The sequence below is a fragment of the Dicentrarchus labrax genome, unplaced genomic scaffold (assembly GCF_905237075.1).
Source record: "Dicentrarchus labrax unplaced genomic scaffold, dlabrax2021, whole genome shotgun sequence".
NCBI classification, from domain to species: Eukaryota; Metazoa; Chordata; class Actinopteri; family Moronidae; genus Dicentrarchus; species Dicentrarchus labrax.
Window position 1 is genome coordinate 3,002,237 of NW_026136723.1, and position 23,455 is coordinate 3,025,691.

A 23,455-nucleotide genomic window follows, 5' to 3' on the forward strand; every position below is an offset into this window, starting at 1 on the left:
TTCTTTTTGGCAAATCATAATTAATTATAAAAATCATCTCATTTTGAGACTGAGAATGAGCTGTCAATCACAAGGTAGCCCCGCCCTAAAGCATACCCTGCTTTATGGTCTGTTTTACTCTAAATGGGACCATCAGTTACTAAATGAACATCATGCTGTATGGAAGAAGACTGAAACTAGAGACTGAGACCAGAAACTCATCAGGAAACTGTTTACTGAGGGAATAAATCAACTGAGAAGTCGACTCATTTCTCCATAAGACTCAATACTATCAGTCTTTAATTGCAGCCAATGGAGCTGCCCCCTGCTGGCCATTGGGAAGAATGCAGGTTTAAGACGCTTGCTGTGTTCATTATGTAAACTGTCAGTAGTTTATACAGCGTTAATATATTGACTGTGTTTACTGAACTTCAAACTGTTCTGTGTTTCTTAAACTGACTTCTGTTGTTTTATTGACTAGTTTCAGTCTCATCTGTCATCTGGTGTCGGTGGATCAAAGACAAAATACACACATTTCCTTAAAAACACCTGAAAAGCTGCAGGGCTCAGACACACACACACACACACACACACACACACACACACACACACACACACACACACACAAGACTCCATGTGAGCACTTTAAATCAACAGTCTTATCTCAAAGACACACATACAAGGCTTTGTTTTCTGGACCAAGTGGAGACAGCCTTGGTAGCTACTGTTTCAACATGGACAGCCCTCACACACACACACACACACACACTCATGCACACACACACACACACACACACACACTCACACACTCACACAACATCAGCTCCTTCAGGGACATCACGACATAATCAGTCGTTCACTTTACCGATGGTCCCTGACTTCATTCTAACTTATTGAATCATGTGTTCACATTTAGTCACATTGTCTGTCTGTCTGTCTGTCTGTCTGTCTGTCTGCCTGTCTGTCTGTCAACCTGCTTTTATCTGCTCATTATAAAGAGTTCAGAGAGACTCACCAGCAGCATGCAGGAACTTCTTTAGTACGGTGACTCGACCCTGAGGACAGAAAAAAACAGCAATTAGAAGAGCAGATGACGACCTTCGGTCTTCACACAGTCTGTGGTATCAGACGTGTTTAGGTGACGAACACTGAGAATAAACCAGATTAAATGTAAGCGAATGTGAAGAGTTGCGTTCAAACTGAGATAAGAGATAAAATATTTCGACCTGTGATTATTAAAAGGAGCGTAAACCAGCACCGTGTCTCTGCTGATTTTATATCTTCTACTGTGGAACAGTTCGTTAATGAAAACTATGACAAGAAATGTTCGTCAGTGACTTCCATGAACTAAAAATACATCTCTGATAACAAAAAACTATGACGAAATGTATGTGTTGTTTTCTCTGTGGAGACGAAATCAGGGCTGTCACACATTATCCCATGAGGGGAACAGAGGAACGCTTTCTGAGGCCCGGGTACTAAGGGTTGGATGATAATCTTCATCCTCAATATTTCAGTTCCTTTAAGGATGTTTTGTTTGGGATTGTTGAAGCTTAACGCAGCTTTAGAAAAACCCTCGCAATGAAATTACAGGAGAAAGTGAAAATTACAAAAATTGTTGTGATTTTCAGTGTCATTCATCGACAGGATCATTACTTCATTCATTACACACTTTCAGGATGATGTAATCACATCACACACACACACACACACACACACACACACACACACACACACACACACACACTGTGTTCAACCTCCTCTGTTTGGAGGTTGAACCCACAGAGGAAGAAGGTAAAAGGACTACAAGTATGAAGACAGAGCTGGAAGTAAAAAGTACTTAATCAGGGACGTTTTTTAACTTACATAATTGAGTTTGTTTTACTTACTAAATAATTCAAACGGATTATATCCAAAACATTGGAGTTAAAAATAACTTTTTTTACACTTATTTACAGTGTTGATCACATTTTTTTACAGTGTATTCAACTTTAATGAAACTGTTGCACAATATTTAACCTGCTCGGCAATATTAATGTTCATGAAACCTCGGAGGAGTATTGAGCGAGTCAGGGAGCGACTGCAGAGTCAACATCGGCTGTGAAAATACCTTTTTGTTGAATCACTGAATCTTATCACAGAAACTGTGATACATTTTTCAGCCCCTGATAAAAGCAGCAGCAGACACAACATCCGAGGAAGAGAAAAGAAAGTTCACAAACAACATAATGAGATAAATAACAAAGAGGTCAATGGTTAGAGAGGTGACCTGAGCCCTGAAGCCATTTGTCATTTAAACAGTTTTAAAGAGTTTACACAGCGGCAGCAAAGGGACATCTAACAGACTCCGTCGTGTGTGTTTGTTTGTCTGTTAGGAGATAAAAATGTACAGTAGCTGCCATTCTGTTGATCTTGGTGATGGCTCTCCTCCTCCTGTTTGGGCCCTTGCAGCCTTTTAAAACTTCCAAAATGTCTAAATTGTTTATTGTATCTATCAACAAGAATTCCTCCCAGTTCTCTGAAGATGTTTTGAAATTTAACTCAATTTTGATGATTTAAGTGCGCAGAAGTGTAACTTTATTGCAACATTAATGTTTGGTTTTGGTGTAAAAGAGTTTCTTTGTCCTTTCATTTGGCATTAAAATGCGATCTTTTAATCAAATTATAATTCAAATATCTTGTTTTCTCCAGAAAAAAGCAGAAATTCATGAAGTTGTAGAAGCAAAAATGGAAAGAAATCGTCAGAGCCTTAATTACAATCACAAACGTACATTTGCATAATATTATATGTGTATTACGCATAAACACACTAACAAGTACAGTCTTAGTGCCATAAAGTTTGCTCATATGCAGACAAACTTCTGGGTGTGTTAAATAGAACAAAGGTTTTATTGCTTACTAAATAAACTTTTGTACAATGAAGAATAAGTTATTTCTTCTTCCAAGAGTTATAAAGTCTTTCTCTAATCGTTACAGATTTTTTAACCACAGTCTTTGTGATCGTGCACATTTTAAATCCCTTTCTCATTCCTCTTTTATATTCTTTAAAGCGCTCCACTGACTCCTGAAAGCACTTTTTTTTTAAAAAGGGCACAGATGAAATAAATACACTTTTGTACTTGTTCTTCGGTCCAGCGTTGGAAAGAAGTGACAGAGGAAATAATTACTTGGGGTTGATTATGGAGAAAAACAGGTGAGAGAAATAAAATGGAAACAGGAGACTTGAAGAGAGATAACGAGCAGCGACACAAACGTGAGCTGAGGAAGACGAGTGCAGACATGACAGTGACATTCCTGCCATTCTCCGTAACGCAGGCCTCGCCCTCGCCACGAGCAAAAGACTCCCGTTAGAAACAAAGGTCAGTTCATTCTCAGAGACACAACTGAGGCCACGACCAAGGGCTTTTAAAAGATGCTTCAGAGGTCGAGAGTGAAATTAGCTTTTGTGTCACATTTAAAAAGAAAATATCTGATATGTACTCAAAGTATAAAAGTACTTTCTCAGTTTCTCTGAAAGACATTTTTACTAGTTGTTTCTGTGCAAAGTTAACTGAAACTTAACGGACTCAAATATGGAGCCCAGGCACTCGCTGAGCGCAGAAGCCAAAAAACGGAACTTCCGTGTTTCACTGCACATGCTCATTAGGGTTTCCCCAACTGGCTCCACCCACTGACTTTATATGAGGATGAGGTCATGCTTGTTTTATAAAACCTCAAAATTCATAATAAAAAGAGTAATAATTAACCTTGTTTGCAGTTTAAGGTGTCTAGTCAACAACCATTATAATGGAAGTCTATGGGGAAACTGCTGCAGCCGTTCTCACATTTAACCAGTTAAAACACCAAAAACATTTTCATTTCTTAAACATAAATCAACCAAAAACAATCTTCAGCCAGCGTTGGTCACATTGCATAAGTAAATCTGATTGCATTACTGTGGATGAAAGCCATTTGGTGGCATTTTTGTCATCTGCTGATGCAGTTCTGGAGCTAATAAAACTGGGTGGCAGATGTAGAGCCAGCTAAAAAATTCCTAAATATCCAACATGTAATTATGACCAAGGGGTGTGACGTGAACGGGTTTTCCCAGTTGGCAGCTTGTTTTTCTAAGCAGCATGAAGAGGAGGAGACAGAGGAAGGAGTTTGAACTGATTGGTCTCCAAAAGAAAAGCTTGTATTGTAAATTAGTGCCCAAGCGTTTCCCAGTTCATTTAACTGGTTTTAAAAGATTTATGAAAACACGATAATGCCCATACTGGTGGCGACACAGCAGCCATGTTATATTCAGCAGTTCTCTGTAATTATTTCAAAATAAAGCTTTTATCTCCAGAGTCAATTTATCAGATTACAAAGCGACCGCAGACTGAATACATCCAGTAAATTACAGGCTTGTTTTTCTGTCATTTGTTTTTCTTCAAGATCAAATTCAAAGTTTGTGCTTAATGTATAAATGTATGAACTCTGGGTAATATGACCCCTCGAGGAGCCCAACAGGCTGATTCCCCTCCAGCTACAAACAAGCAAATGTCTCCAACAAACTGCTGAAACTTTTCACACAATACATTTGAGGATGAGAGCAGCAGAGATATGTTTCTGCTTGTTATGTTACAGTTATATATAATTATACTTCTTCAAGTTTCAAAAACATATTTTACTGTTGAACTGGTTGTTGTTGTAATGGAAGTACACAACAAATGGAAATCCTAACAGCATATTTTAATAATTTGAGTCACTCAATCCCATTAATTAAACTAAAAAATAAACAGTTGAAGTAATAACTCTGTTGTTATAAGTTCATTTAAATGTGTGCAGTATTTTAGGTTTTGGTGATATAGTTTTAGTTTGTTCCATTGACTCGTTTTCTTTACATTGACTTTATATCATTACAAAAAAAGTTTAATTAATTAAAATCAATCGGCTACCATTTTGATAATCAATAAATTAAAGTAAATTCAATTTAAGTTTCAACATTTGTATAAACAAAATGCATTTAAGTAACTTTATATAGATACATTTTGTCTACAGATCATAAATAAGTTTGGAGCAATGAGTTTAATAAACTAGTTTAAAGTACAACTTAACTTAATTTACCTTAACAATAAATTATTACCTTATACTCAAATCAAATATGTTTTCATGATTAAATTGTTGGAGTTACTAGATTTAAACAGTTTAAGGCAGTTTAACTAACTCATCAGGTTTTACAGTGTGTGTATTGTGTTAGATATTGTAGTCATCCTACCTTAAATCTATGTCTTCATTTTTGCATCTGCAAAGTCAGAAAAAAGTAAAAAAAAATCTTAAAAAGTCTTTTACAAACAACTGTTACCTCAAAATCCACTTATGAGCTTTGGATTTGGATTTAGATTCAAATTTGACTCAGTTCATGTGCAACAAACCTAAATATATCAGGATGTATAAGATTCCAGGAGACTGAATGAGGACTGGAAACAGACTGTCTGTGAACACCAGAACCAGAACCAGAACCAGCATCCACTGGGACAAAGTCAAAGGTCATCCAACAGGAGTCAGTGTTCATCTTTATACAGAGACAGTTACCGTCTCCGCCCACATACAACCTGCTATCATGTGACTGTAATCCAATACCTGGATGACATAACACCGGAGCCATTTTCTGAATGAAGACCATGAGATACGACTGAAAGCAGCAGGTGAGAGAATCAATTTACCTGAGAGTTGAAGAATAAATATCCCCCCACCCACACACAATGACTGAGGCTGGGTCCGCCTGTGACTGACAGCAGAGAGCGAAGGAATGCAGTCAGACTGTGTTTTCAAAATACCGAAACTCACACAGACTTAATCCTGGGTGACAAGGCCATGTTCAAGCAGAGTAGTGTGTGTGTGTGTGTGGACTGTGGGCAACGGAACCTAAACCAGAAGCAGAACTGAAGACCTAACGATGTTGACTACTTCCTCGTGTGTTCATGTTATATTTTCTTCACTTCATGTTTAGTTTTTAATCGACATGTTGAGCAGACTGCCTGCAGATATACGAGCTCAGAACTTGGGATAACCGGTGATGATACGCTGTTTCCTGCAACCGTTAGCTCGTGTAGTTTGTGTGTGCGGGTGAGGTGTATCTTGCCATCCTAGCAGTTACGTCCTGAAGCACAAACAAACCCGGCCACACCTCCACACACCCCTGCAGGACGAGACACATTTCCGGCTCTTGTGTAAATGCAGTCGAAGTGTCCTGTCGCTGTCAGTGTGTGTGCAGCTAAGCCCTGCCCATCGGCCAAACAGACACACAGACCCATCTGACGCCACCACAACCGTCTCCGAGGCAGTCGGATGCCCTCGGTCGATCCATGCATGTATCATTCGTTATTTTCGTATTCAGTATGTATTACAAAATCAGAAAAAAAATTGTAAAATACACAAAAGTCAGCAGCCTAAGTACGTAAGCATTGATAACCCAATAAAAAATATTTTTATTCTATATTGACTATGAAAAGAACAAATGATACACAGATTATGGCCCATTTCAGGCCAACTCAGCACATCCTTTTAAACTGGAAACAAAAGTCAGGTTTTGAGGGGCTTTTTAGAGCCTTTTGATACTGATGTTATCGGTTAAATCCCTTCCTAAACTGCAGTAGGTTTTCTCAGATGTGGATTGGCATTTTTGGGGCAGGTGGCAAGCTCATACGGGCTCCTGTTTGATTATCAGAGGACGAGATCTTTATGTTGATTTCCGAACACATGTCCTTTCCCCTCTCCCACGGCCCCCCTACAACAGGTGTGTGTGTGTGTTATTGTAAGCTGAAGAGAACCGGTTTGAGACCTTCAGGACAAGGACATTGTTGTGCAGTGAGGTCATTTTTCTTTAAATGGCGTTTTTATTTGAAAAACTTTAGCTGGAAGGCTTCCAGATCAGCTTCTCCCTAAAGGATTAGCGTTTGTTCTCAGGTTGATGAGAACACTCCCTCCAAAGATGAGTAAACAAGGTCAAGTGGCCGTGATATAAACAGGATAGTCTACTCTGAACTGTGCAGTTACGAAAAATAACCCACTCAGTCAGTCATTGCTGGTGGTTCAATCCCTGCCTCCTCTGGTCCATGTGGAGTCCTTGAGGAAGACACTCAACCCCAAATTACTGCTGACGGGTTGGAGGTTGAAAGCATCAAATTAATGTGATGTAATGTAAACCGCCTCAATGTAGTGTGTTATTTTTCAATAACTGCACAGCTCATAGTGCGTAAAGTACGCTGGGCCTTTACCGAACCTGTACGTCTGCTTGTCACCAGCTGACATCGCCGTGCTGTCAACGCCCTTAATGGCTTCTCTTTACAATGTCTGCAGGTTATCACACAGGAACATCTCAATGTCTGGAGATGGCTGAAGGTTATAATTAAAGTCCTGCCTTCCTTGTCTTTCCATCTCTTTGACTGACTTCTTTGAGTTTGTCTTCCACTCACTTATTCCACTTTCAGCTACACAAAAAAAGCTCTGCTGTGTTAGTTTACTGTCTCTACAGGTGGCCTGAAGTTGTTGTCAAAAACACAGAGAGTCTGGATCCTTCACCTTAGACCTCCTCCAACATGGAGGCCCGCCGCAGAACAAAGGCCTGCTGTCATCAGTGTTTCCTCCTTCTAACAGCGATGAAGTTAAAATGACGGAGGGACAGACAAGTCAATCATCCCCGAGGCTACAAGAGGCGCTCTACAGCCGAAAACTCCTCTACCTGACACCTGATAACCCCTGTGGCATCACGTGACCATCCGTTCTCCTCCAGCGCTCCGGCTGACTGACGGCAGAGTTTGTTAAAGAAGAAGTCGGAGGAGGGGGGAGGGGAGCATTTGGTCAAAGGAGAAGAGTTAAAAGCTCACACCCACAGGCAAAAAGGGTTTATCTGTTTTTACAAACAATCTTCCAGGATGTTTTCAAAGACATTCAAGTACAATATCTGTGCACCGATGCCATCATTTATTAGCTCTGTAACGGCCCTGCTAATCCCCAACAGAGTCCCCTTCTCCATTTTTTACCCAGGATAGTGAAGTCATGCCCCGCCCAACTTCACCTCTGACAAAAAAGTTTAACCTGAGCCAGGACATACAACAATGATAGCAATCATATCTTAGTAGTAGCTAAAATAATAATATATATATATTTATTAATTAATGCACATGTATCAGACCCAGAATCAGCCGATATGCTAAGTTAAGGTATCGGAATTGGTATCTCCATTAAATTCTCTAGCTAAGGAGACTCAAGACTAGTAACCACCGCAAATGAGCAAAATATAGAGCAAAGGTGAGGTCTGGACTGCATGACTGAATGTAAGAATCACTTTAGTCCTACAAAAACATTATGAATGAAAACGTAAAAAAAGTAACAGCGAGCCACCTGAGAGGGGCTCCGGAGCCGCTGATTGCCAATAAGAAAGGACAGTGAAGGAGAAGGGAAAGCACTACCGGTGGATTTAAATGTCCTGCGACACGAGCCGACAAACTGCTAAAACAAACGTGTGTGTCGGAGCTGCAAACTATTGGTTTCAAATTGCCAAACTCAGGAATGTTTCGGCCTGTCGGAGTTTGTCACTGACTCATCTGTTTGTTCCTTGTTTCAGGACGGCAGGTTCCTATATGCTGAAATCTGACAGGATGTGGCAGAGGATTGCATCACCGCCCCTGCCGTTGTTTGGGAAGAATGTCGTTCAGGTGTGAAAGGATTCAATCTGCCTAGCTCGTCACACTCTGTTGCTTCATGTGACTGCAACCGCTACTTCTGAGTCTAATGTTCAAGTTCTTTCAGAACTCTTAATCTATGTGTCTATACAAGATCCTCCTGTCACAGTTTATAGTTCCCGGATTTTACCAGATCAAAACTTAGGACATGTTGCAGTTTGAGTACATCTACAGCTCTTCTTGGACAAAATGAATCTACAAAGTTCATAGTTGATGCAGCCGTTTCCTCAGACAAGAATGTTACACCTCAGCTTTTAAGCCAACATAGTCGAAAAGTCCTTCAAGTACAGAGAAAAAATAAGGAATACTGAACAACTGACATCGACACTGTAAAAAAGCATATCTTAATAAAAGAAGTAACTTAACAATTAAATAATTAGTAAGTAAGTAAGTAAAGCTTTATTTATATAGCATCTTTTTGACCGGGAGATCCAAAGTGCTTGAATATTATTATCCCCAAAGTGTAAAGACTTACTGGTTTTAAGTTCTATTAACTGAATGGAATTGCTGCAATGAACTAAATGAACTACATTTCTTGAGTTTATAAACTTAAACGGTTTAATCAGTTCCCTCAAACAGTCTGAGTTGAACTCATTGGGACACTAATCTGCTGATGAAGATTACAGGATATGATCAAAAGCTACAGGACAACTACTAAATGGCCCACGTGAGATGGTTTTGTCAACTCCAGCTTCTCCCAGTTGCTTTTGCCTCATTTTGAACTCTTAAAGTAAAGATCTGCCAGTGCAGCAACGAGACACAAACAGTTAGATGACAGTTACTGTTGCAACAGTGCAGCAGGGTGTGGCAGCCCTACACAGAGTGCATTTGTGTGTGTACATTAGTCTAACATGTTGCAAGACGCCAAGGCGTGAGAGGAATGAAAAGAATTTCCTAGAAGGTCAGGAAGTGGCAGACATGAGATACATACAGACGCACAAACTGACAGATATGCTACAGAAACACGCAGACTCCAACACGGAGGGTCAGATAAACACACACAGACACACACATATCTGCCCTGTACTGACAGACATTTTAACACTGAAGCATGAAATCACAGCGTGAAGAAACTACTGGAAAAACTGTAAAGAAATGCAGAAATATTTCCTGTTTCAGTGACAAAAGGCTGCTATGAAATGTATAAACAACCAAAGCACTAATAACACTCCTTTCTCTCCTTGGCCAAAAGTATGTGGACAGACTAGGGTCCATTTTAGGTTTGGGTTAAGTCTGTTAGCTCCAGTGAAGGGAAAACTGATATCTTACTGTTCTTCCAACTTTGTATCAACAGTTTGTGTCTCTTTCCTGTTTCAACACGACAAAGCTCAAAAAAGACATTTCCCCAGCCTCCCTAGTTTGATAGCATGGTCTACACAGAGCCTTGACCTCGCACTGACTGTGAGCCAGGCCTGATCACCCAAATTCAGAGGCCTAAATCTGGAGGAAAACCTTCCCAGGAAAGGCTTTTATGCAGTTCATTATTTACTTGCCTCACGGCAAGTTAAATTTTATTTGTATAGCCCAAAATTACTTGTAATTTGACTCAAGGGGCTTTACAATCTGTACAACATTTAACACCTTCTGTTCTCCAACTCAAGTAACAACAATCTCTGTCTAGAAATTGTCTAAAATTTTTGTGTGATGTTGCTTCTGCAAAGCCAGCAGCAATGTCTACTGACCCTGACACAAATACAATGCAAAATCTGTAATCATTTTTATCACAGTAAGATTTAACCGAGTGGGACACACCAAAAGTCTTCCACGAGAGATTTTTTGGAAGTGTGCACAGTTGGACAAAAGACAATATGTCCTACAAACTAGTTGGTTTTGAGCATACTAGACCCTTTAGTTTTCTCACTTTACTCTGCTTTCTCATGACCCTAACCCTAACCACACTGAAACTAGTTTGGCAACCCACACCCCCAGTTTCCCCTGCACATCAAAACCTGATTGCTGTGAGAACTCGAGTTAAAACCACAGTTCTCATTGTCTCAAGTCCGTCACCCAGGCACAGCCCTGACTTCATGGCCCAGATTATGACTTTAGAGGGGGCACTTACGGTACTTTCTGCCTGCAGTAGATGATTAAGCCGATGGCGGCACCGAGAGCGACGAGGACGGCGATGACGATTCCAGCGATGGCTCCGTCTGAGAGACCGTCCAATGTTCCCTCTGCTGTAAAATCAACAATAAGATTTATAATCTTGATCTCCTGCTGAGAGGGAATTAATGTGTGTCAATGTAAATACACTTAATTCAAAATCATGATCATAATGAAAATACGGACGTATAATATTCTGACAGACATCTGTAAATAAACAAAAACAGCATCTTTTTAAAGCTACTGTAATTTATATTTTATATTTACTGTCAACACTGTGTGTTGACTGCTGTAATGTTCAAACACAGCTTCATGTCTCTGAGCAGAAACCACAGTGAGGAAATGAAGATGTGAGTCTAGATTGTGGGTGGCAGACTGGTGAGTAACTTCTGTGAAAGTGATAACTGACTCTGATACTGTACATATACGACAGGCATTTTAAAGACTTAACGGAAATGAAAAGTCACATTCCAACATGAGATAATCAGGATGAGAAAAGAGGAACGCCTATGCTGCTGCTCGTAAGAATGAAAATAAAACTGAATAAATAATATATAAAACAGAAATAAAAAGTTTAATTTAACAATAAACACAGTAACATTATGCATTGTAGCATGCTAACATTAGCAAGAACAAGTTAGCCAAATCAAAGAAGTTTATCCTCTGTATGGTGGCCAATTTAGGACATCTACAATGTCACACTTGACAGGTTTGACAGGAATTCAGTCAGTTTTAGAGGTATCCTATCTGAACATGGATCTTACCATTGACGGACAGCGTGTGGGTGTGCATGGTGGTCTTGCCGGTGACAACGTTGTTCGCCTCGCATGTGTACGTTCCGCTGTTTTTGTAAGCAGCCCCTGGGATGACATACGTGGGCCCTTTGACATTGGTCGCTGTTCCGTTGAACTTCCAGGTGAAGTTGGCGGGAGGGACGGAGACGGCAGAGCATGTGAGCGTCACTTCTTCATTCACTTCGACCTTCTCTTCACCCTTCACCATCGCTGCTTCGGGACCGTCTGGAGTTAAAACGGAGAGGTTTATTATTTGGGTTTAATGTCAAGAAATAGTAGTTTTTACATTTCTATACAGATTTAACACTTCAACTCTCCTTTGTACTGTACATGCAAAATGTACAATAACTAGACTTACAGTTGATAACATTTGACAATATCCACATGTAGTATATCAGAGTCAACTCATATCAGTCTGTTTACCTAATAATTATTATAACATGGGTATATATACGCAGTTTATGTGAATTTGAAAGCATTTTTATGGACATCTGACTGAGGTCTGGTCATAAAAGTGCTATAAAAATAAATCTCTGCTAGGAAAAACCTGATGTAAAACCATAAAACCTGACATCCACCACATGTTCTTAACCAAACACTCACAGTTGACCACCATCTTGTAGGAGTTTTGGGCCGTGCTGACGTGGTTGCTGAGCTCACACTTGTACTCTCCGTTGTCCTCTTTCTGCACCGGGTTGATCATCACGGAGCTCTGGTCACTGGAAAACACCACACGGGCACTGGCAGCTAGAGGCTTGCCGTCTTTCATCCAGGACCTCTTCTCCACTACGCCAGCTGCTGCCTGGCAGCTGATGTTGGCCGTGCTGTTGTCAGCGATAAGGACAGCCTTCGGACCGGTGACTGTAACACCTGAGATGCCCTCTGTAAACATCAATGGGAGAGAGAGAGAGAGAGAGGGTTTATTTGTATTATATATATTTTACTACTATATGTTCATTTTTATCTTTGATTTCATTCGATTGCTTGGAAAAATGGAAAGAGAGTTGAAAAGTGTTGATATCTTAAAACACTCAAAAACACTGGATCCTACATTTCCCATCATGCAACTGGATAGTGTTCTTAATCCTGTTAAACCCCAAAGTCTTTCAAACTTCCTCCAGTTGCCCTGTGATTGTTACAACCGACAATAAAATGATTGTCACCATAAAACCTTTCCAGAGTTGTGAAAGTCTCGTAGTATTACAACTCCGTGTTTCCTCATCTGATAAACGTTCACACTCTTTGCATTTGTCTGTTACTCAAATTAGACTTCCTGGATGCTATTTCATCTATCACAGAAAACAACACGGCACAAACACAGACCACTGCATAGTTTTAAAGGTGTACTCTCTTTAAATTGAGCTCTTATTATATATTATATAACTTCTACTGACAGACTCTGCAGAAATATATAAATATAATACTCTACTTGCTTAAATACCAGGGACCAAAACATGTTAACATAAGATTTTCTTTAAAGTCCTATGAAATATATCAAATACTAACATAAAAAATAATACCCAATTCCTACAGAAAGTTGAAATTGAGCAAACTTTGTGATTCCCAAAAAATTCCCACCCCCCATTTCCTGCTATAATGTAGGTCACCACATACTCTACTGTCACCAAAATAAAATGTTTCCTTTTTCATGCAAATTCCTCTGCTCTCTTATCATCCGGAAAAAAAACACAGAAACTCTTCAGGGCGTAATGTAAGACCATCCTCCAACCCAGCAGGTTTCACACACACACACACACACACACACACACACACACACACACACACACACACACACACACACACACACACACACACACACACACACACACACACAAATAGTTTGTCGCCAACTTCAAAACAGCATCCTCCAAATACAAGAAGAGGAATTCCTTGGTGGTAATTACAGACAGCACAAGTTCATGTTGAACTTTTGCTGGGTTACACAAATTTTCAACACCTCAAAAGCAAAAACTTTGACATGTTTCTGCTGTGGGTCTCTACATACCATTCAACAGTCTCGTGCCTCCAAGGTATGTGACCGAGACAAGAAAAGGTTTCAGTCTGCCTTTTTTCCAGCTGTCTGTTGGTGGAATCCCAGTGAACTTCTGCCTCATTCTCAGTGACAGTTTACCGTGTTCACTGTTAGTTCAAAATGTTAGCATATTGCTAAACACAAAGTGCAGCTGAGGCTTATGAAAGGGCAAATTAGCTCCAGAGTCCAAAACTGTTGTTTTTACCAGGCTGCAAACATGTTTATTTCTGCTGTAAACTTAAACATTTTAATATTGGGCCTTATGGAGAGTGACTCACTCCTGGAGCCAGCCTCTAGTGGCCGTTAGAGGAACTGCCACAGTGGTGCAGACCAATCAGCATCTTCTGAGGAACTACTGGTAGCTACTCTCTGAGCTATGGGCATGGATTAACGCTAGGTCTCTGTGAGATGTTTGCTCTAAAACAACAATGGTGGCTGCTAACGAGGTTAGCGTAGATCAGTTAAATGAGAAATGAAGAGTATTTATTCATTAAAAAATTAGCAAAGAACGACACTGAAGGCTTTTCTCGATGGCTTCTGTCTTACTACGTTATACGGTTCATTGATTGGCTGTAAAGAAACAACATCTGGCATCACGCTACATGTTACGACTTAAACCTCAAATCCTCAGAGAGCTGAGTCCGGTTACTCACCCATCACACGAATGGAAACAGCAGAAGAAGCGACAGTGCCTTTGGTTTTGGTGTTTTCAGCCTTGCACATGTAGGGTTCCTCTTTGTCCCCCAATCCATGTTCTTTGATCTTTTCCAGAGTCAGTAGGGGACCTCCGATCTCCATAATCGTATTGTTGTGGTACCAGGTGAATGTGGCGGGTGGGCTGGAGACGGCCGAACAGGTCAGGCTGAAGTTGGTGCCGGATTTGAGGACCAGGGGAGTCTTCGAAGGAGTGATGGTGACAGCCTCTGGTCCGTCTGTGGAAATAAATAAATGGTTGCCACGATTGTCAGATAATCTATCGGCTGTTGGTTTCTGTTTTTACTACACTACAACTTCTCATCAACTGTTTTTGTCTCACAAATGAAACTGCTGTTTTTATCATCTACGTCAGTGAATTAAGGATTTATTTCAACCAAACCAGAGTTGGTGATTGTTGGAAAGACAAACAAAGGTTCCGTCCACTTTCAATGGGGTTTTATGATTATCTGCTAAGTATAATTACTGGTTATGTCAATGGAGTCTGGTTGCTTGTAGTGTCCATTGTTCTGTCAGAGATGCTTGTGCTCGACATTTAGTGGCAAGTGAATTTCAAATATATAACCTTTAAATCATTTTGTGTGTGCTGATACCAAGTCAGATTAAATACTTACATTTAGCTAAATGTTAAGTTCTAATTTATTATGACAAAAAAAAGTTACTTCTAAAGATGCAAAATGTTGTAAAAAGGCATTTTCATGCACATCTTCATGTTGTAGCTGCTCACGGTCCCTAAATATGACTTTAACATGAAGCCAGACCACATTAAACACAGCTCCTGAGCTGAGGCAGTGAGGGTTTAGATTAATTAATAACAGGGTTAACCAGCGGTCGGTGCGGTTTCACTGCCTTTCAGGTTAGTCATGGGGAAGGAGTGGAAGTGCGGGCTGCTATGTACATAGTGTGGTTTTAGTACAAGCTGAGAGAGAGGGAGAGCCCTGCAAACACACGCCACAATCTAAACTGCAGGAGTCACAAGACACCCAGTTATAGCGTTTTAGGAATCTGACGAGGTTTAAAGTCATAACCAGTAAATCTGTCAAAGGTCAGACATCAGTGTGATTCAGAGTAAAAAAAAACAGTGAAACTATCGCTAACAAATGACCTGCTGGGGTGTGAAGGAGTGACAGCGACTGACTCACGTCTGACCTTTGTTGTCCAACAGGTGTGGAGCTCATTCAGTGAAACACAGGGTTTCAAACAATGAGTAGAGTAAATAAATGAATGGAGAAACTGTTTAACTGCCATCAGAATGGATGGCTCTGGTGGAATGAAAAAGACAATATTTCTGGTTCTGCTGCATTAATTATTATCCTTTTCTTTAGTGGACTGTAATGAATGTCATAGGAATGATAAATCGGCGGATTAGTCTTTTAAAGAGACTCCAGCTGTCAAGCAAACAATGTGGGCGTAATTACATTAAATATAACATTATACAGGCACTGCCCAGTAGGAGTGTAACAATATATTATATTATAGTTTTGTAGTTTTTAAGTCTCTAAGTTTTATTTAGTTTTAGTCCAAACCCGTAACTTCCTGTGTGGGAAGAGCAGCGTGGTTGCAGTACTTACAGTAGACGGTGAGGTTGAAGGGGGCGCTGTTCTCCGTCTCCAGGTTGTTTGCCACTCTGCAGTAGATGGGACCAACCAGGTCTGTCCTGTAAACATTTCTGATGGTCAGCGCACTGGACAGCTCCTTCTGTAATTCAGTCGAAAAACAGAAAATACATCAGTTATACTTTCATTAACGCAGGGGTCTGCAGCCTCTTCAGGTCCTCTTCTACATGGCAGAGTCCGCCTTGTAGAAGAGGATATTCAGGTGATTATACACTAATGAAAACATACCTATGGATATTATTTCTGACAATAGATCCTGAACAAAATTTTACACACTGGACCTTTGACGACATCCCTGTTGGACATTTTATGGACCAAACGATCAATCTATTGAGTTTGAAAAGTCATTAGTTGTTAGTTGCAGCCTTTACAGCAAACATTATTTTTTTTTAAATCTGACCCCTTCCACTGACAGCCGATTGCCGTCGACCACGATGGGCGTGGTACCGTTGAGCCAGGTGAACTTGAGGAAGGAGCCTTTGGCGGAGCAGGTCAGAACCACGGTGTCTTTCTTCTCGATTGCCTCTGGCACGCTGGACTTGATGACCACACCAGACACTGGCTCTGCAGGAAGAAGAAGTGTAAGGTTGTTTTGCATGAGGAACAAATGAATGAACTGTTTCATTAACTGATTTGAATGTGGGAGAAAAAAATTATCAGAGAAAAGGAGGGGGCTCAGTGAGATACAGCCAGTAAATAAAAAGATATCAACAGTTTTCCCAGTTTTTGAAAGAATATTTTCCATCATATTTTAGTTTTCTGATCTGTTCCTGCTTTTATTTTGTTAATAAAAACTCAACACACCCTCAATGTTTACTGCTGTCTTTGATAAACTCCTTATGTTTTCCATCAGTGCAACAACAGATTTGACAGTAGTTGGTTCTACTTTGTGGTTTTTTCCAATCACTGTCAATGAAACTCATCACTTCCTGCACAGATATTTTTCACATTAGCAGCAGCTCAAACACCTGTGAAATATGTACAAAAAGTGTTGAGCTTTGTTGACAGTAGTGTCATGAAGAAATGCTACTGTTTTGCAGATTGAACTAATGCAGTAGACATTACGCTGAATTACGAACCATATTTTTTATCCAGCTTTTATTAGCAACAGGCTTTTATTTGTTCATGCCAGAAACACACTGTGCACCCAAAAAAAGTCCCGCCATCCTGTCTACATTTAGTCAGTTACAGCAGAAGAAACCAACTAAACTGCCAAACGTCAAATTTGGAGGACTGTCCAAGTATTTCAGGGTGGATCTTTCCATTGAGATTAAAGTAATCAGTAGTTTTGTTGATGAAATCCTCCTACAAATGAGCGGTTAATGTCAGTATGATTAAATGTGGAGGTGGACGATTCAACAACGCGCTCGCCTGGGGCCGATTTCTCTTCACACAGTCGTAATTGTGCTCTAAAATCAACATTTGAATGGAGTGAATGAAGATGTCAGAGAAATCGCAGTGACTAGACCTGCTGGACTCGTTCTCAATAATCCCGGAGCTCCATTTCTAAATGTGCGTGTTGTTTATTGATGATTAGGCAACAGTAGGTGTGTGGGAACAATATGAAGGAGTGGTAACCAGTTCCGACAGCGGAGAAACACACATCCATGAACTTCAAATACTTTGAGGATTTTTAGAAACTAAATTTCCCTGCAGAGATCCACTCTGGTGCAAAAGGAAGAGACTAAAAAAAACAAACATAAAGACAGTGGAGGTTTTGTTCTGAGTGTTTGTTAAGTGTGTGGTTTTACGGGTCGATGTGAGGAAATGAGGGTAACTATATGAATGAGTCAGAAGGAATTCTGGGAAAACGCATGCAGGCTCCACTGCCAACCATCCTTTGATAAATAAAGATTCAAACTGATATCATTTAGTTGAAATAACCCTGGTTGGACAAGCTGATTAATCATTTGACTCGTCATAAGTCCCGCCCCTTTTTGCTCAGTGCTCCAATAACAGTTGAGCACGACTTGATCAACTTCCTCCTTTCCTGTACTTAGATATACTACGTGCTAGGCTAATCTATGTTGAAGAGACAACCACATTTTGAAGCTGGTTAAAAGATGAAAGAGACATATATAGTCCCATCTTCTAGTAAAGCTCCACTGTGTAACATTCAGGAGGATCTAATAGCAGAAAATGAATATAATATGCATAACTATCTATTTATTAGTGTACAGTCACCTGAATACAGGAACATTAACTAAAGCCGCAGGTAGCTTGTAATTGAGGGCGCCATATTTCTACAGTAGACCAAAAGAAACAAATCAAACACTGGCTCTAGATAGGGGCATTTTTCTAACATTCAGTTCAACCATAGGTTCTCCTGGGTGATGTTAGGGATCTGCAACTACACCACTTTATGGCCTTAAATCCTACAGACTGAACCTTTAAGGGTCTCGTTTAGTGACTGATGAATAAATAAAGCAAAGATAAGCAGGAAATGTGCAGCAAAACTTACTTATGTCATTACATACACTTACATCCACTTCCTGGAGACTCACCCTTAACCTAATCGGGACACCGATATGTGCCCAAATAACTGATCTTTAGTTTGAAATATGCTCCCAAATATAGTCTAAGTCAGGCCACACACACATACTCACACAAGTTTGCACAAATATTCTTGTTGGGACATTCCTTTGATTTCATTCATCATGGACAGCCTAACACTGACCTTAACTTTAACCTTCAATTCACACCGTAACCTGAACCCTAACAACGTCCCCACAAGGACTTCTGGTCCCGACAAGGTCAGTGTCCAGACAAGGTCCCCAACAGGTAACAAAAACCCGCACACACAAAGCTTTGAAGCAACATTTCCACAGTGTCTGACGGCTGTAAAGTCTCACCAGTATTATTGAAAACAGCATGAAACATGAAGCATAAAGGAGCGTGTCAACAGGATTAGCACACCCCCCCTCCCCCCCATCTGAACCTAAACACACACACACTCACTCAACCAGGGAGGTACAGTATCAGGAGCCACACCCTTAAGTAGTACAGTGCAAGAAGCTGCTGCTCTTCCTGCTTTTTCCTGTTGCTTTCTCGATCGAATCAGGTTATAAAGCCGCAACTTGATGAACAGGAAAAAAAATGCTGGATGAATTACTGGACTCACTAAAGGCACTTAATGTACAGCCATTTCACAATAAAAGCTTATTTGGCACCACGCCGAATGAGGCATACAGCTCAAATGTTCAACATATGCTTAAACTAATGGAGAAAAGTGGAAACTATTTTCCTCCGCCGGGGAATATAGTCCTCGAGTGGCGGCTACTCTGTGTGGTTGCTAAGCGACGCCTAAACTGCTCACTTAAGATTTTATGGTGGCGCAGGGATATCTGCACTCCGTGGCTCTACACAGGTGTGGCTGGCGCTTCCGAACTGAACCAAACTGCGTTACAAATCCTAGTAATTGTAGCTGTGATTGCTTCAGAGAGACGTTCAGAGCACAAAAACACACGCTGAAGCACCTTTTCTGGATCAGTAGGATCCGGCGGTCAACTCGGCGCCTATACAGTCCAATAAGCATTTATATTAATAAAAGTGATGTCATAAAAACACCCGCATGTCCTTTGAAAGGACCCGTAGACCGAACAACATTATTAAAGCAGGCACTTTAACGCGACAGTGGTCCACAGAGACAGTGCAAGCATCCAGATGTGTCATTAAAACTGTTTTCTGAATACACACTGTTCAATTCGGCCGAGATATAATCTTAGTTTGAAAAAAAGATCTTCAATAAAGACACATTGGCAGGTGTATAAGTAAGTGTAAAGAAATGACTCACCCAGAACTCTGAGCTTTATCTCTCCGGTTGTAGTATCAGCCGTTTCTGTTGTCAAGGTGAGGCTATAATCTCCACTATCATCCGCCTTCAGGGACGCCAGGGTCAGGTATCCGTTGGTCCGGTTAACCGACACTCTTCCCTGGTAATCTGGGTTCACTTTCAGCGCAGTTTTAGTCACGGTGACAACATTAACTGCCTCAGTCCCGCCGTTGAAATTCCAGACCAGAAAGGAGAACTCTGGTTTGTCAAGCAGGGTCTTTAGAGTCACATTTCTCCCCAAAATCGCGTCCACGGGACCAGTCGGTAGGATGTCAGTCCCAGCACAGCATCCTGAGGGGCAGGAAGGGACAAAGTCAGACCTCAACAGAACTGCAACATTATAAAACTACCTGAATCATAAAGTCATAAAGTATCCGACACTTATACTTAACTCTGGTTCAGAGAAAACATTTGATCTGAACGACAGAGAACCAGGTTTCCCCACACAGACGGTAGAAACGCAGTAACATCAATAAAAATACATAAATGATATAAATCCCAGCTCAATGTGCAGCTTCAGCAGACAGTGAGAGAGTTTATTTCTTCTTACCAATAAAAGAGAGCAGAAACAGAAGCGTCTTAAAGGCGAACAGATCCATCCTGTACGGTTCAAGTGTTTCCAGCAGAGACAGAGACCAGAGTGCGGCAGTACCTGCTGCTTTTAGAGGGACACACCCAGACAAGGTGAACACACACACACACACACACACACACACTCCCCTTATTACGCCTCACACACACACACACACACACACACACACACACCCGTCACTGTTATGATGATGATGTGAGTCATTTTCATTGAATCATTCTTGTAGCTCAGAGTGGAGTTTCTGTTTCACTCAAACTGTCATTCGAGAGTTTCAACAAATGGAAACATTATAAACAGTAAATATAAAACAAAAACAAAAACAATGCATTTTACTGATCAGGGGCGGATCTATGAATATATATGAATGGGGTGTCCAGAAGGTGTCATGGAGACTTAGAGAGATATATGCCGATTATAATATTTTTATTTGTATAGCACTCATCTAAACAAGGTTACAAAGTGTTTGGCAAAATAAATGAGATAAAAACAAACAAACAACAAAAGGTACAATATAAGTAACCGTACAAAACACTGTTATAACATATATAGAGAATAAAATACAACACCACCAAGAATTACAACTCAGACGTCACAAGAAGCTTTTCCTGTAAAGATATGTTTTATGCAAGTATGTATACGCCGGGTCACCCTTAGTCCCCATGATTAAATCACAATCACATATATTTGCTTGGAAAAACCCCCAAGTGAAAAAAAACTCAAAAACATTACTGAACTGAAATATCTAAAGGTAGCATTAGAAATCAATCAACTGTTTTATTTGCAAATTTTCAAACATTTTTCCAAATAGGCTGCTAACATGAACTTGAATCGATCTCTGACTCATAACAGATTATTAACTTTCATTAAGTAAGAGACACTATTTCCAGTTTTTCCAGTTGTTCCAGTGTCAGAAACTGAACTAAACATAAAAGCCTAAAAAATCACTTAAATCAGCACATTCTTAAGAACATAAACTATTATACTTACCTTTTCAATCTCCGGTTATAGTTAATAAGTCCTGCTTTGTTGTGTAAATATTTCTGGAACAGAAACTGACTTAAAAAAAAACAGCTTAAATGTGGAAAAGTTGAATCCTCCAATTTCTTCCTGTAGTTCAGTGAGACACTGCTGCCACCTGGTGGCCTTATTCCTTTTCCTCCAAACTCATCCTCAATCAAAAAATGTGTTTTGTAGACTTAGTTTTAATAAATCATAGTGGTCAGTGTCAATCTCACTGACAAACACATTTCCTGCAAATACCTCGTAATAAAAGCCAAACTGTGTTTCGCCAGTTAGTAATTATAATAATAAACTTTAGTTATATAGCACTTTTCAAAACTTACAAAGTTGCAGTACAAAGACACAGTTAATAAAGATGTGACTGAGTTCATTTGACAATAATACCTAAGTTACAATAGTGATCGCTGTAGATACAGGGCAGAGGTCAGCACTGTAGATACAGCTCATATGTCTGTACGGTTTATTTGATTAATATTATAGTAACAATTATGATATAATTAATATTAACTTTATTTCATGATGTTTTAGGGAAACAAGTCCAATAATTTGACACTAATTGTGATTTCTGCAATGAATGTCATCTTTATATTATTTATTATTCTTTCATTCTTTTCCTTCTTCTTTAGTTTTTTAGACAGTTATCGCTCTTGGAGCAATATCTCTTCAACACAGTATTTAATTTCAGATCAACATTAATATGCTGTATGTTGTTTGTTTAATCCATACACAAACATACATGTTAAAATTGACAATTTGTGATTTTCAGGCAGTTATGTAACCAGCATACATTTAAACTTGAACTGAACTTCAGACAGGATCATGTGGGTTTGTGAGTGAGGAGTAGATCTGGTCCTGGTCCCTGCTGGCTGGATTTAGGCTCTGGTAGAGGGAGTCTTCATTTGTGGAGACTGGAGCCCTGTTCTTGTGGGTGACAGATAACTAAAAACAATAAAACACACATTAAACATAAAATGATCACTGATACAGAGACAGCAGAGTATCTATCAGCATATTTTGAGGCTTTTCTACCCTCTATATTTTCTTTTCTTCTACTTCTACAGTTGATATCAATGACACTAAAAAAGAAACAGAAAGAGTAAAAGGGAGTTACCTCCATATTTCTGCCATGTGAAGTTCTTAAGATTCTGTTTTTTATCCATTTGTAGAGGAGCAGCAGATAACCAGCCAGCAGCACAGCAATCATAGCACCACACACAACCAGAGGCCAATTGTTAACTGGGCGAGAGACACAGTAGAAGAATGGGAAGGAAGGTTAAGAGAGAGAGAATAGGTGTATTCATGGTCAAAACGGAGGAGAAATAAATAGAAATAATACTAGAAATATCAAATTATTTGTTGCCAGAGAACGACTGACTGATAGAAGGACAAACAATCCTGAACCCAGCGGTGGAATATAACATCAAGAACTCAAGTGTTGTACTTAAGTACAAATATGAGCTAGCACTGACAACAGCTCAGCCTTCCAAGAGTATCAGAGAAACTATGGTGGCAGTGAAACTCCTGAAAGGTCGTATCTAAAGCCAGTGACCCGCTGCCTTTGTAGATAAAAACGATTAATTCTAAGGTAACGGAAAACACAAAGATTATTATTTTCAGGTGATTAAACACTAATGAAAACATACCTGTGAATGTTATATTACAGTTCTGACAATATATTTACCTAAATGTTACATACTGGACCTTTAAGGACAATTTCAATGCAGCACTTCTACTTGTATCAGATTATTCTGACAGTGTGGTATTAGTACTTTTACTAACATTAAATAATCTAAAAAAGGTCCTCCATCACGGTGTCTATCTGTACATGAACACTGCTTGTTAGAATAATCAATACTGACACCAAGAAATCCTGACAGAGAGGTTCTGCTCTAGATAGATTAAAGTGTTGTTCCTGTTGTGGACAGCAGGGGGGGTTAAAAGGTTTTCTCTAAAGAGCCCAACAGCTGCAGGCTGGTGTTTAACAGCCTCCTTAATAAAATAGTGGAAGCAACTTCAGATTTCACAACAGAATAAAAGCGTTGCTCTCATCTGGACCTTGCAT

General features: G+C 39.9%; 1 protein-coding gene across 4 annotated transcripts in view; it reads right to left on the minus strand.

Annotated features, from left to right (window-relative positions):
- The window catches only part of LOC127358019 (carcinoembryonic antigen-related cell adhesion molecule 5), a 34,002-nt gene that overhangs the window by 2,685 nt on the left and 7,862 nt on the right, over nt 1-23,455 (minus strand). Inside the window, exons 1-10 of one of the 4 annotated variants that reach the window (XM_051390843.1) lie at nt 20,332-20,490; nt 19,743-20,072; nt 16,350-16,513; nt 15,905-16,031; nt 14,273-14,551; nt 12,191-12,469; nt 11,558-11,812; nt 10,753-10,867; nt 5,222-5,248; nt 995-1,034 (exon numbers count right to left, since the gene is read on the minus strand). In XM_051390843.1, the coding sequence (XP_051246803.1) occupies nt 1,016-1,034; nt 5,222-5,248; nt 10,753-10,867; nt 11,558-11,812; nt 12,191-12,469; nt 14,273-14,551; nt 15,905-16,031; nt 16,350-16,513; nt 19,743-20,072; nt 20,332-20,380 (1,644 nt within the window). In that variant the 5' untranslated portion in view covers nt 20,381-20,490 and the 3' untranslated portion in view covers nt 995-1,015. Of the gene's footprint in view, nt 1-994; nt 1,035-5,221; nt 5,249-10,752; nt 10,868-11,557; nt 11,813-12,190; nt 12,470-14,272; nt 14,552-15,904; nt 16,032-16,349; nt 16,514-19,742; nt 20,073-20,331; nt 20,491-23,455 lie in introns of those variants that run through there. The other 3 variants (XM_051390842.1, XM_051390845.1, XM_051390844.1) reach the window with 3 other exon arrangements.